This window comes from Melanotaenia boesemani, chromosome 16, assembly GCF_017639745.1.
Source record: "Melanotaenia boesemani isolate fMelBoe1 chromosome 16, fMelBoe1.pri, whole genome shotgun sequence".
Lineage (NCBI taxonomy): Eukaryota > Metazoa > Chordata > Actinopteri > Atheriniformes > Melanotaeniidae > Melanotaenia > Melanotaenia boesemani.
Genome location: NC_055697.1, coordinates 1,689,773 through 1,705,149, shown reverse-complemented (window position 1 = coordinate 1,705,149; position 15,377 = coordinate 1,689,773). Strand labels below are relative to the sequence as shown.

The following is a 15,377-nucleotide window of genomic DNA, read 5'->3' as shown; positions in this document are numbered from 1 at the left end:
ATGAATCCCGAAGAAGACCTGAACCAGCTCTGGCCTGCTGAGATGGAGGTGAGAGTTCAGTTCTTTCTGCAGAGCAGAATCCAGCAGATCCTGTGGTGGGAATGACAGCATGGTGTTGCGTTGTTTTGCTGCGGAGCTGAGCTGGGCTGAGCTTTGTGACTGGGTGTCCTGGCTTTGCACACCCCTAAAAATATCTCTCACCGAGTGCGCGGATCAAAGGGGGCAGCAGCGCTGCCATGAATCCAGCTCCGGTATTTAACCTAAAGCCTTCTCAGAGGAGGAGCGTGCGGGGTGTGAGCTGAGAGCGCGCTGCACCCACAGCACTGCAGAGGAGAGGAAGCTTGGCTCGGGTTTCACAGACGCGCACACACGGCAAACCTGCAACACGTAGCGCGAGCAGAGGACAAGAGACGGACAGAAGAAGACTGGAGCAGGGACATCACTGATCGATGAAGCTGCAGAATGCGTCCAACCACGACTTTACTCTAGTTCCCCACGCAGCGCCACGCGCACAGAGCTAGTTAGGAGAGTCTGAAGAAGAGAGGGTCATCTGCAGAAGTTTTACACCAACTCACAGTCACAGAATTCCTGCCTGTGGCTCCTCACCTGATGATTACAGGATTTTCTGTGTGGATAAAAGTAAACATTGGTTTCTGAGATGGAAGAGGAACAGAGGGTCGCGGATAAACCAGGTGTGGAGAGAAGGACCCGCGTGGATCAGCAGAAAGTTTCAAAGCAGCCGGCGTGGAGAAACTGGAGAGATGTGTCCGGCATCACGGTTTGCTTTGCGGTGTCTTTTCTCTGTCTTGGAGTTTGCATTTTCGTTCTTGCACGGACCTCGGAGATGCAGTCCAGGATAGTAAGTTTGGAGCAGCGGCAGCGGGACGCGCAACTCTCCGCGTGGATGTTGTCTCAGGAGCAGGTGGAGCCCCTCATGGGTCGACTGGACCAGATCCTGGAGGAGGTGAGCGCTTAAAGAGCAGTAGTAATAACGGTGGAGGGAGCTTAACTTTTATTCCATGAAATTAGCAAAGCCATCAGAAGCCAGAGAAATAAACTTCAGTACCACTTCTGGAAGCTGAAAATTAATTCTTCCTCACCAGAAATAAAATGATCAGATTTTTATTGATATAAGTCTGACTGGGGTTAAATCAGTTGATTGAGTTGTTGTGGGAAGATTTAATTGATTTCTGAGCTGTTAAAGGGGTCATTGAGGTTAAAGTTTTGCCACTTTGATCAATTTAGCCTTTTAAGTTGTGCAAACATCAGTCAGAGGTCCAGGAACACACAAGATTCCCTAAATAAGAAGCTACAGCTTTGGATCGGTACCATTTTCAGTCCAGGTGGAACAAAGATTTTGATTTGGAAGAAGTTTATTATGAGCCGGTGAGAAACATGCTGTTAACATGGGTTCAGTCAGTAATGATTCACATTTGTACACACATATACCAAGATTTATTTGGTTTAACAGATGATTAAAGCCTTATTAAGCCCTAATAAGTGCCTGGCCAAAGACTTAGTGAGTCCTGCATAACTGAAGCCAGCTGTTCCCGAGCAGGTTGAACATGTGGTATACGGATCAAGAGCTCATCTTCACTCAGATAATGTGTGAGGATCTCTTCCCGGCCTTTCACATCTGTTGCACCCTCTTTGCTGCCCTTCAATTGACCACAGCTACACTAACAACAACTAACAAGCTATTCCACCGTGATTGAAGTCCCCAGAGACCCCCATTTTCTCTACTTGCAGTTGCCTTGGCCTGACTTTTATCATCCCCTCTGGGCGGACCTTTTCATCAGGACTGCTCGGGATGATGGCACTTCTCAACCACTCCCATGTTGAACTGGAGATTTATTACAGTAATTTATATAATATATGTGAAAAGTGATAAATAAAGTCAGAGGAGAGAAATCCTGCTCTGTTTGGGATCCTTGAACGACTACGGGTTGCAAATTTAAACAAGGCAGTCCTTAACTCTTCAACATTTAACATTTCTGTTTGTAACTGCATGAAGTTAGAGAAAATGAGACTGAGTGGACTTTCAAAGTGCTTGATCAATAGCTCTCTGACTGCAGACATGATGACAGTTTAAAGGTTTAGATGTTTTCCTCCACAAAAAGACATTACAGAGAGACCGATGCAGTAATCACAGATCAGAGGTGTTGGCGATTAAGTTCTGTTTGAGGACTTTGCTCTGGTGCTCCTCCAGGGGGGCCCAGGCAGGAAGATTTCTCTCCAGACGGGCCTGGGGCGATGTAGGCTGCCTCTCTGTTTAGCTCTGTGAGTATAAATAGTAATTATTAATGGGACACAAGCACAGATGTGGCCTTTTGTACAGAGAGAGAGAGAGAGAGAGAGAGCCGTCTGTGGTACTTTCACCCAACACTGTCCAGAATCCACCATCCTGGCTCCCTCTGTGAGACCAGTTTCCTCTGTTGTGGAAAGTGAGTCCCGTTCCAGCAGCACAGCTTTGTTCCTTTTTTATGATTATTCCAGTCCAACGTGGTGGGCAGCAGAAGACATTAACTTACCGAATAATGTTTCCACAGTTCGGTTTTCAGTCATTGTTCTGAGGTCCGACACTCTGGAGACATTGTGTGTCGTCGCATCTTTGCATTAAAACAAATCTTCCATTAATCACAACCATTTACCAATTATTACAGCTTAATTTTTGGATTAGATGTCTGAGGTGACAGCTGTTTACAACATCTCAGAAAGAGAATTAAGCTTTTAAAGGAGTCATCACCCGGAAAGTGCGCTTTTTCAAGTTAAAACATGTACTGTGTTGGACCGAAGTGTTACTCCCCTGAAAGACTTCCTTATGAAGACGGTGGAGTTTCTCCGTCCAGGCCCTTTGATCACAACAGAACCTCCAACAAGGTAAACTCTCGCAAATGAGTGATTTTAATTTGGTCCTGGGATGTCGTCATCACAGGAGGCTGTTTGAATGAACCAGCCCCTCTTCCACGACTAAAGTCATGCTGTACTGCTGACGCAGCCAATGCTAATGCTAATGCTAATGCTAATGCTAATGCTAAGGGACGAGCCTAAAAGTTTAACCCCCTGCAATGTACAAATGAGCCCCATGTTTTCTTTTTTTTAAGTGGGGTGAAGCGCTCTGCCACGTATATTTTGTAAACATTTGGTTGTAAACCTGCTTCTTCCACCATCTCGGCATCTTCACTCTCAGGCTCTGAGTCTGGTTCAAACATAAATGGCTGAACTCCGTAAACTGCTGCTCGGTCAGGTTCGCTCACCATCACTAAGCTGCTGATGTTTTGGAGTCGGACGCACTGTGCATGCACTGGACCAGCCCCCCTTCCAACTCTGGCCTCCTGCGGCCAATCAGCGCGCACCTCATTAACATTAGTCAAAAGCTTGCATGAACTCTCACGAGACAAAGTTGTGGTTTGAGCAAAGGCTCAGAACAAGCTCTACGATTTTTTTTGTTTAGTACAGTAAGTTTTCAAAAAATATTTTAAGACACTTAGAGGACAGTGGATTAGAGGTGGGCAATATCATATCATTCGCAGTACTACTGGTATAACTTTTGACATCGGTAGAAAATGTAATATCGTGATATCACATGATCACACGTCTCCAGGCCGATGACGTTTAACGCGGCACAGTGTCGCTCTGTGGAGCTCAGCTGATTAAGTGGACAAGGAAACATTTGAAGAGCAAAGCAGTATGTGGTTGTACAATATATAAAATGTTGATTTTGGCTTCGAACAAAAAAACAAACTGTAATTGACATGTTCCTAAAGACAGCACACTTCTGCCACTTCCGATGGTGAATCCGGGCAAATACTGGAAGTAGACCTGCCTCCATTGCACCCCAGTGCAGCCAATTTAGCAACTGTCGCTATATTTAGACCCTTATAGCGACTCGGGTAAACGTAGCTGTGACCGGTATAAGACCAGCAAAATGCAACGTCTATGGCTGGATCCACCATATCCACCTTCATCCACCTTAAAACACACCTGGAGAGGTTAGTCACTGTAAGATGAAGCTAATGTTAGCATCTACGTTAGCAATGAGGTTAAAGCCACAGCTGCACATACGTTAGCTTGTTACTGCTTTTGTACTAAAATAATGTTAACTTACTAGATTGGCTCCACTCCATTGTTCAGAAGAAAAACGAGATATTTACTCAACAGTTTCCATAAACAGCTTAATTTGCCATGATGACGATAAACTGAGATCAAACCTGCTGTAAACAATGCTGTTTATTACAAAAATCCAGCTGTTGCTGATTTGGGAATGTAAATATTATTTATTGGACCTGCAAGTATTGGATCTAAATGAACTAAAATGTAGAGGGACACACTAGTGCTGAGATTACCAACTATGGACCTGTTGAGTCACTGTCCTGCAGATTTTACATGTTTACCTGTTCCAAGACTCTTGAGTCTAATTTTTAAAGGGTCATTAGAAGCTTGTGCAGAACTTAAAAACAAGCTATCATATGGATCGGGTGTGATAAAGATCAGGTGTGTTGCTGCAGGAAAAAGGTCTAAAACAAGCAGGACAGTTGGTGCAGCATTACTCATTACAACTAAAAGTGACATAAGACTTGGACTTACAAAAAAGTCTATAAATATATATTAGAGCTGGGAAACGATTAACATTTTTAATCGCGATTAATTGCATTGTTACGCTCAAAATGTCTCTTTCCTTTAAAAGAAGGCCTACAGCTGTATAAAGAAAATACAGTAAATTTTGCTTCTAGATGGTGAGGAGAGAGAAATATTCACAATATGCACAATAACTTCCATCCATGCACCTTCACTGCTTCATTATCCACATTTCTGGATATAAATTCTCTAAACTTTCATTCTTAGCTTGACTGTTTAGCTTCACCTCTGCACCTGCAGCCTCCACTACTGCACCATTGCAGCTTATTTACATGACAGTGTAGCACTGTAATTTCACTATGATATGTCTGTTTTGTATTGATATAGTTCAATATGTTAATTTGTATTTATTTTTCTATATATGCTTTTTTTCCTTTGGAAACCACACCATAATCTCTGTAATGCCGCCATGGTGAATAAACCACTCTCTATATAACTCAATCTCTGGATGTGAGTCTCCTTCTGACAGAGGACACAGCAGCACATTCCTCTAGTTACCAGGCTCGCATCGATCTTTACATACCTACGGAAATTTTCCAGGCATTTCTATCCCGTCCAGGAGGTTTACAATCCAGCCACTAAATGTAGTTTTATTCAGAGACTCTATCTGGTAAATCCACAATGATCCATGATAACAGCATTATTTATCACATTTCACCATAAAAACATCACCATCACTACTATGTTGCTAAGAGACCTCTATTTAGACCTGGACATGATGATGAAGCCACTTCCTGTCAGACTTTCCACCAATCAGAGAGCTTAGATTGACGGTAACGTCCAATCAGGAGCAGCCAAAGATCAACCAGTGAGCAGAAAGTTCAATGTGTGTGTGAAAAGAAGAAAAATAATGCTCCTCTATGGCTGGAATAAAGCCAAGAAGACGTTTCTGATGCACGGTGGCGCCACAAAGCAGCTGAGCTGGAGTTGGTTTAGTGAGGATAGCAGGTAAATAGTAGCAGGAATAACTGGAAATGAGGAAAAAGTGGAAACATGGAAATAGTTTCTGTTGTGTGTTTGTTTCAATAACAATATTTTTTCTCCTGAAAGCCAAGACTTGAGAGAATGATGAGATGAGAAAAGACTTGGTCACTGTTGATCTGTGTGTTATTTCTACAAAGTTCTGTTAGTAATAAATTCTGCTTTCTTCTTCTGGTTGACCTTTATGCTGCTACATCTATTCATACATTCATTTTACATCATTTTACCTCCCAATCTGACAGCTGAGAAACATCATGTCTGATGCTGACTGGGATTAAAAGCTCCAGCTTCTACAGAAACACAACAAAGGCCAGAACAAAATTAGTGTTTCCAGTAGTCCAGAGAACAAATGTACTTTAAAATATTAGATTTTACCAAAGTGAACATATCTCTTTTTAAGTTTATAACTGGTGAGACAACACAATGATGTCTATGCACATTTAGCATCAACTAAAGATGCAAGAAGGAAAAAACACAATGCTCATGTTTACGGTCCCTCATGAGGGAAACTGTCAACAGGTGTGAAAGTTAAGAATAAGCTTTGTGGGGCTCTAAAACGCAGTCATACCTCCCCAGAAATAACTGCCATACCTTTAACAGCACCTCTGAAAAAAGGCTGACCCCCTGACCTTCTTCTCTCTCCTTCATTATCTCACCCCAAACATGGCCCCCTTTAACATTTACAATTAACCACAAAGGGTCTCTACAGACCAGTCTGCAGCCTGGTGCACGTTGTGGGTGAAGAGGCCTTGTGGGAGCTGGAGGGGAGCTGGAGGGGAGCTGGAGGTGATCTGGAGGCGACGCTACGAGGTGCAGAAACGGGAAAAATATAGTCTCCCTTTGCCCTGGGTTCCTCACTCTGATCCCAACAGAGTAATCAGCCAGTACGCTGGGAGGTCCACACACACACACACACACCCACACACACACACACACAATACAAACACAAATACGTACAGTTACATGACTACATGCTCCATCATGTGTGTATGTGTGCATAAATAAGCCATGTGCTAATCAGACAGCCCGCTATAAACAGCACACTCAAGTAGAAATGCTGGAGTCACCTCTGCACTTCATCAGACCACAGTTACTGATGGCTGTATGCACACACACATGTGCACACACACACATGCATACACACACTACCTGAATGATAAACATTACAGTCAAACTGGAGACTAAACAGACATGCTGTCAGTTGGAGTTTTCTTAATGAAAACATGAGATTTCTTTCAGGATGAGAAGAACCAACAGAACATTAACTGGTTTGCTGTTAAATTCCTTCAGGCTTCAGGCTCTGGGATGGATGATGCTAAATGTGTCGGCTGCAGTGAAATTGGGAGATAGAATTCAGATTACAGCTGGTCAAAACGTCATGCCAGACTCTAAAGATGCTGTTTTCTAAAGATACGAACAGCCTTATCTGTTTACAGTAAATCTGATTTACTTTAAATCTGATATTTTTTTTGCCTAAAAAAGTCACTTTGTGTTTGATTCATGAGAAATAAATGAAGAATAAAACAAGTTTAAAATAATAAAAGTAATGAAATTGAAACATAACAAGCTAAAATAGAGAACCAGACAACAGAATTACAGCAGATTACATCATATTTATCATCATTGCCAGTGTCAATATATTCAGATAGAAACGAAAAGAAAAAACTGTATCTCAGTTAAAGCCACTTGTAAACAAGAGTTTTCAGGTGATTAATCAGAACTCAGGTCAAGCTCAGACTCCAGATTTTCTGGTAGTTTTTTTTCCAGATTTCAGGAGCAGAAAAACTAAATGTATAGTCTGATTTCTAAGGATGGAAAGCAAACTTACACACACGTTTAACTGATATGTCCACAGAATAACTGGTCCACACTCTGTCCATCACCTTTTTGTTTGTGCAAAACTAGACCCTAGCTAGACTAGCTTCAAGTAGCTTCCTTCGGGTAACCCGTTCACACGTCTACCACTGTAAAAATGTACACATCAAATATTATATTTCTCTATGTGACTGTGAATAAATAATATCTGCCTCTGTCTATGAGCTTGGAAGTCTCGATGTCAGCAGATCAGATCTACAGTATATTCTGAACCAGAACCAGTGTAAAGATTTGAGAACTTTTTCTGGTCTTTGTGAGGACACGACCAGCAGCATCTGGATTAGTTGCAGTTGTCTTAGTGATTTTTAGAGAAACCTGTAAAAACTGTCCCTTTAAAAAACGTGATGATGAAGTTTTTCTAATCATACTGATCCATCAGCCCCCCCAGTTCCAGCTGGTAAAAGGCTGATCTGATTCCTGCTTTATTAATATGGATGTTAAAATTTAGCTCAGAATTCAAAATGACACCAACTTAACAAACAACTCTGTTGATTTTAACACTGCTGACTGAAACTGGATGCTCATCTTTCTTTCCAAACACAATATTTCAGATTTATCTTTATTTAGCTAAAGAAACTTCTGGAACATCCAAGTTTTGATTTGACATATAAAGCTGAGTGTCATCAGCATAGTTGTGATCAGATGTTTGGCTTGTTTCTGTGATCTGAGCCTGTGGGAGCCTGTAGATGCTGAACAATAAGGGGCCCAACATGGAGCCTTGGGGAACTCCGTGTAGAGCTATAATCATCAACTGATACAAAGCTTTCCTGTCTTCCAAGTAAAAGGCAAACTGATGGCATGTAACTCAGAACATATGAGGTTTATTTTGCAGATCATTAAAATATGAAGTGTGATGTTTTAGTTACATGGCCTTTAGAAGGCGGTCTCCAATTCATTAATCATTTTTATAAATGTCAAAATTGTGAAATGATTTAAATATCTATTTCTGCACACTTTGATTTATTCCCGCTACAGAAGCAGGCTTTTCTGGTGTCGTTTAGCAGCAAACAAAGCAAACAGTGATGACGTGAAATGTTAGACTTTGAGCACCATAACAAGAAGCACAGCATTGACGGCACCGTGTCTTAATTTACTCCCACTTCAGGATGGTTAAAGGCTTTGTCGTCTCATACAAATAGATTTTTTAAACCACACCATAACTCTGGCATTAGGTTTCTATTTGTAGTAGCGGCGGCAGATCCAACTCATTCATTCAACACAAGCCCCCCTATATCTGAGTTCTCCTTTGCAGGTTTACTCTGCAGGGATATGTGCAGAATTAATACCTGAACATCCCTTCTGGGAGGTAGAGTCCATCTACCCACCGGCAGAGTCCATGTAACTAACTGACATGGTTAAAATACAAAATAAAAATCTAATAACTGCTTTGTTGTTTACTGAAATGCTCCACAGGGAACATAAATAACGTCTAAGTCCATGTATTGACCAGATTTACTGGATAAAGTTGGCTTTGCTGTAAAGTTGGTGAAACTGTAAATTTATTAAAATATGACATCACGAATGGTAACCTGTGACAGAAAGCTTGACCCTCTCCTTTCTTTTCTGTTAGATGCTTCTGTGGCTCTGCTTATTGAAGCTTACCAGAGTTTGAGGTTATTTCTACTTATAGAGGGGAGAGAGGGATATAATTTAGTCTGCAAATGAATCAGAATATAAATAAGGACAAGAGTTAACGGCTAATGACAGTCCTGAAGTGTGGTCATTACATTTCTGCCCCTCTGGCAGAATCTGCTGCTGTTGTAACCTTTGATGTGGCTGCTGTTTGAGCTCTAATTTTGCTTTTATGGCTGAAACTGACCGCTACAGATGAACTGAAGCCCTCCTTTGCATTATCTCCATGATCCAGCTCAGAGAACGGGGGCTTTCAGCGGATGCATGGCTCTCTGGATGAATCTTGCTGAAGACTTTTCCAGTAGTGAGCAGGGCCTGCCAGCATCAGCCACAGAAATTCTTTGAAGTTTTCATGAACAGTAAAGTGGGCAAAAGAATTTTTTATCATGAGAGTGGGGTCCTGGTTTAAATGAGGAGAGTACTAAACGTTGGAATGATCTCAGCTTCGTTGCTGTTTCCTCGATTAGAGAAGGAGCCGCTGAGAGTGGCTGCAGCTCATGCATTTATTTTTAGTTGTTCTCACAGTCTCCATGTGTTTTCTCCTCCGTAAGACCCGAGCTCACTTCAAACAAACAGCATGTGGGATAGTCTAACAGCGCGTGAAATTGGATTCAGACTCTTTTAGACGATTTTAGTAACTTTTTAAAACAGACCATTTGACTGCTGTGCTATTTTTGACCAACTAGATTTTCACTGCGTGAAAGCGGGAGACCCATACCCACCCTCAGCTTTCTGATGTGTTGCTGTCAGAAAAACGGTCATGTGTTGTCTTCATGATCCCTGATTTTATCTGAGGCTGTCATTTCACATTTTGGTTTAACAAGCACTGTGAGTGAACATGCGCTACCCAGAATACCACAGCAGTTCCCCTTCAGCACCTGTTGAAGGCTTCTAAACAGCCCTCGCTGGCATTCCTCCGCTCAGAACCATCGCCAGTGGGCCTGACTGCTATGGCGTGAAGAACGTTCTTGGATGGCTTTGTATTCTGTTCAGGGTCAAATGACACACAAGCTTTGGTTGATCTAATGAGGTCAGCTGTCTCACTGTGATACACTGACAAAGATTAACCAGCAGGACTGCTGCCAAACAATAAAACACATCAGGTTTCTATCTGAGTCTGCAGGTACTCCTGATGCCTCCACTGCTGATCAGGTTTGTTGTATAAAAGAAATCTAAAGGCTAGGATCATTTTAAGTTCACCATATTTCTACTAATAGAGAAGAATTACTTCAGAAAACTGGCTGATCGTCTATTCTGTTGTGTTGAGGAAAAAAAAAACATCTATACTGTCTTGATCTTCTCCCTGAATCTATCCTTCTCCACAGAACGTATCAGAACCAGGTCTTTGTATGGCTTGTGATGAAGCCGGTTATCTTCATCCACCTCTTCCTCATCTCCACGATGTGGAGGATGCTGAACTTAGTTTGATAACAGCTGAGGTGCTGTAGCAGGTTCATCTGGACATCATCAGTAACTTGTTTGCTCCACGTCCAGCCTTTTAAAACCAAAGCATCTCCAGACAGCAGATGCATCGTCATTCACCGTCTGCTACAGCTTCACTTCCTGAACTTTCTCCGTCCATGTTCATCCCCATCTCCCCTTATTTGACTGTTCAACATCCCCAGCCTTGTTAGGTTATTTAAACCAATGTTTATAAGACAAATTTATATCATGACAAATATAAAAAGCTGTTTCCAGTAAGTTGGAACCAGTATGAACCAGTATAACCAGCAGCAGAATCGTAAACAACAGGTGATCATGCAATCACTCAGTGTTGGTAAGAGACTCTAACATCTAGATAAATAAAACCTTTTAGAGTTATCCTGGTTGTCATGGAGACTGGAAAGTCTAAATTAACTTTCTCCGAGCTGCTAAGCGGTTAGCTAACATTAGCAATACACTCTGAACTCTTTCTAATGATGTGCAGCTAATTCTTTGCCTTCTTACCTTTACGTTTCTAACAGGCTAGTGAGTTACACAGGGAATGTAGACTAAAGCTATTCAGATGAATTAAATCTAATTCACCCTCATCTCCAGTCGCCTGCTGATTTGAGCATACAGCAGGTGACAGCAGCACATGTAGCAGTGGATAGCTGATATTATGATACTAAATCATTGTTTTGGTCTTTCATTCAGAGCGTTTATGCTCCCAGGAAAAATGAAGCATTTTCTTTTCAGATTAGCCACACTGACAAGTTTATTCCCACTGTTCTCTTTGCATTGTGTGAAGAAATACTCTTAATTTCACTATTAAACATAAACACTTTGGAAACCATTTAAGTGATCTGCAAACATTCAGGCTGTTCAAACATCAGGGTTCAACACACTTATTCCAGCTGTTAAGGACCCGTCGGACGTTTTCTCACAGTTTCAGTTTCAGCTTATTTCTTAGTTTATTTTAAAACTCTTGAAAACAATGTTACTTGAATAATTATTCCTATAAGCAATAGATCTTGAAACTAGGCAGCATATGGCTTTAACAAAAACTAAGTGGCTGAGGAAATCTTTGGAAAAGGCAACTACAGTAATCACACTACACAGCACATAAAGTCGCACGCAGGTACAAGAACATCCCCTCTGAGTTACATCAGTTATTTCTGCAGACTAGAAATAATCTCAAGGTACATTAAAAATATAGACTAATTTATTCCAAGTGAATTTTAATCCAGTTCCAATCAAATCCAGTCTAGTTAACTTTATTAAGTCCCGTTTCTAGCAGCAGAGTTGAGCAGCGCGACCAGACTCAGGAAGGTTGTTGTTGGGTGAAACGTGGTGTTAGAAAATGCGTTAACAATCTGACCATGCCGTATCTCCTCTCCTGTGCAGAAGCTTGCAGCACGACTGCCCAGGTCACGGGAGGCGAGGGACGCTGCCCACGGCTGTTTGTGTCCTCCAGGTAAGTTCCTCGCCCATCTTCTCATTCACCACCACACTGGTTTCCAGCGGCGCCTTCATCTCACTGCTGTTGTTCTCTTACAACATTTCTGCACACACATGTGATGTCTGTGGACATGTTGGTGAATGTGATGTTTGGTCTGTACCAAGCATCACAACCATCAGATGTGTTTACCTCATGGACAGAGCAGATTTACAGCAGAGTGGAAGTACTTGTCTGATGTTTAAAACATGGTTATCATGGTATGGTTCAGATTCACAGGAGAAGGAAAGTGTGATGTGTTCATACATCCTACCTGAAGGTCAGTGAGCAGGTCAGGATGGGAGCTGGTGTAGGATCTGTTCTCAGGAACTGATGATGTGGTGATAATCTGGGGCTAGACGGGGCCGATCGTTGTTAAAGTGAACCTGTAAAGTTAAAGTAAACTGAAGAATTTGTGTGTTTCAGATTTAGTTTCCTCCAAACTGAAGCAGCTGATTCACTGTGACTGTCTCAGACACCTGTTTCTGCTGCAGCCCACACATGGCAGCCATCACTAAGCCAAGGGTGTGTCTCATGCTTATTACACTCACTTTATAAAGGGTCGATGGACTAGATGGGAAAGAGTCTTTGAAACAGTCCCTTGATGAATTCCTGGGTTTAACTTTTGTGTTGCCTGTATTTACTTGATTTGAAGCAGTTACATTAATAAGACTGAACAAATAATAGATGGCAGTTGTTTAGATTAATTTATTGTGGAATATGAACATAATGACTGTTAACTGTTAACTCCTGATAAAACTTCCGCTACAGACGTTTGGATTAAAGACGTTTTAACTGTGATGGTCAAAGCATGTTGAGAAGTTTAAAATGGATTTATTTAATAAAATAATTAAAGTCACTATTAAACTGATGGGAGAAGTGAATCCATACTTATAGAAGGATAACACCTGTAGTTACGCAACACAAGGAGAGCTCGTGACAGTCTGGAGAGTCAGAAGTAAAGGCATTGATCTCAGTGTGTCTGAGAACGGGGGGAGGGGCCAAACACCACACATTAGTGCTAGTTGGTCTTGTCAATAGGAAGCTAGTGTTTTAAGTGGGTGGTAAGTGTCTGTGGGACGGCCCGCGAACGCTTGTTAGGGTGGCAGTCGTAGCTTGAGAGGAGATCCTCCAGCTGCTGCAGGTGTGGAAGCCTTTCAACTCCCAGTCACCAGATGGTCCCACACTTTTACAGCTTCTCCGGACTTTCTGGGGCCCATAACCAGAGGGGGCTTTCTAACTGGGAGAAATTAAAATGTCTTTATTTTGTGAGAAATGTGTTTTGTGTCTTCATATTGAAGGGTTGGTGGTTAAAGAGCTAAAAAGGGTCCGTTTAGATTTTAGGTATTCTCCACTCCAAAAGTGCCGTGTTCTGATATTTTATTTGATGTTAAATGCAACGGATCTCTGTTATAGGAAGAAGACAAACACTTAGAAGAAATTCAGTTTCAGATCAAGCTAATAAAGTTTTGATGTAAGATTCATGAGTCGGTGGAACTGTAAGGAAGAGACAGAAAAATTAGGAATATGTTGTCTGCATGCAAACCACAGGAAAAAATCTAATAAACTTTTCATGCAAAACAACAATAAAATACAAAGTAAAATTAGATTAAATGAATTTTTCATATAAACCACATTAAAATAAAATAAAATAAAATAAAATACCCACAAATCCATTTCAATACCACTTATTCCAATTCAGTGTCTTGGGGATGCTGGAGCTTATCCCAGCAGTTCGAAGGTGAGAAGCAGGTACACCTGGACAGGTCACCAGTTCATCGCAGGCCAGCACAGAGAAACAAACAACCAGAGTGACCATTTCATCTAAAATGCATGCCATTGGTTGGTGGGAGGAAGCTGGAGTATTTGGAGATAACCCACGCAAACACATGGACAACATGCAAGGAACATGTAAGAGCTTAGTAAAAGCTAATGGAAACTTCTCTCGAGTTTCAGTTTTCTGAATAATCTTAACCAGGTGTTGGTTTGCAGGACGACAGGCCGGACCCAGGAAGGAGCAGACAGCAGATTTAATAAAGGAATAACCATGTTTATTTTGAAAACCCAGAGTCCTGGGGGTAACAAAAACTGAGGCAAAGGTGGTTGCGGTGCAGCGGGCCAAACACAGGCTTGTGATGGGTCTTCCAGACTGGGAACAGCATTCTGCTGTAAATGGAAGTTCACAAGAAAAACAGTAATCTCATCTTTAAATGGCCAGTGTTGAACTGCTCGAAAAGAAAGATAGACCATAGGAAATCAAAATCATGAACCCATGGAGGTCTGGATTCAGAATCATTGTCAAAATAAAAGTAGAAAGATCAGATCCCAGTCTGACCCAGCTTCTGTGGAAATTCCTCCAGATGATTCAGAATGAGGTTCAGTTGTGTGCGTGGCCTCCAGGTGCCTGCATGCAGTCCCTGCAACGTCTGGGCTCCTGATGAGGCAACAGATGTTCTCCTGAGGGATCTCCTCCCAGACCTGGTTGAGACCTGGACAGTCTGTGGTGGATGGAGCGAGACATGATGTCCCAGAGGTGCTGGGTTAGATTCAGGTCTGATGAACGGGCGGATCAATCCTTAGCATTGACTTACTGCAGCCACGTGAGGCCGAGTCTTGTCCTGCATTAGAAGGAACCCAGGTCCCACTGCAGCAGCATATGGTCTGACAAGGGCTTAGAGGACCTCATCCTGGTACCTGATGGCAATCAGGTTACCTCTGGCTAGCACATGGAGGTCTGTGTGGCCCTCCAAGAATCTGCCTCCCAAGACCATCACTGACCCACTGCCAACCCGGTCATGCTGGACGATGTTGCAGGCAGCAGAACGTTCTCCACAGGGTCTCAAGACTCTCTCACGTCTGTCACATGGTCTCCATGTGAACCTGCGCTCATCCATGAAGACCACTGGGCACCAATGGCCATTCAGGCTGCACGGTGTTGGGCTGTGATCATAGGCTCCACATGTCGACGTGGGGCCCTCATACCACCCTCATGGAGTCTGTTTCTGACAGTTTGAGCAGAAACATGCACTAGTGGCTGCTGGAGGTCGTTTTGTGGGGCTCTGGTAGAGCCCCTCTTGGTCCTCCTGCACAAAGGAGCAGATAGTGGTCCTGATGCTGGGTTATTGTCCTCCTATGGGCCCCCACCACATCTCCTGGTATACTGTGTTGGTTGCAGACGCTGTCTGATGTTACCTCCAGAGGTGAGGACACTGGCAACATGCAAACGTGATCAGAAATCAGCATGAAAATGATCTGTGACCTCCACCTGCAGGGCCGTTCCTTTACAGGGGGGTGTCTTGCTAATTGCCTCATTTCCGCCTGTTGTCTGTTCTCT

The 15,377-nt window shown here is 42.5% G+C and overlaps 1 protein-coding gene across 15 annotated transcripts in view; it reads left to right on the top strand.

Moving 5' to 3' along the window:
- The first annotated feature begins 270 nt into the window (after nucleotides 1-270).
- col13a1 (collagen, type XIII, alpha 1) overlaps nucleotides 271-15,377 on the top strand; it is a 143,028-nt gene continuing 127,921 nt past the window's right edge. For 7 of the 15 annotated variants that reach the window (XM_042009702.1, XM_042009693.1, XM_042009698.1 and 4 more), the window contains exons 1-2: nucleotides 273-964; nucleotides 11,953-12,022. In XM_042009702.1, coding sequence (XP_041865636.1) covers nucleotides 659-964; nucleotides 11,953-12,022 — 376 coding nt within the window. In that variant the 5' untranslated portion in view covers nucleotides 273-658. Of the gene's footprint in view, nucleotides 965-11,952; nucleotides 12,023-15,377 lie in introns of all 15 variants that reach the window. The other 8 variants (XM_042009690.1, XM_042009699.1, XM_042009689.1 and 5 more) reach the window with 4 other exon arrangements.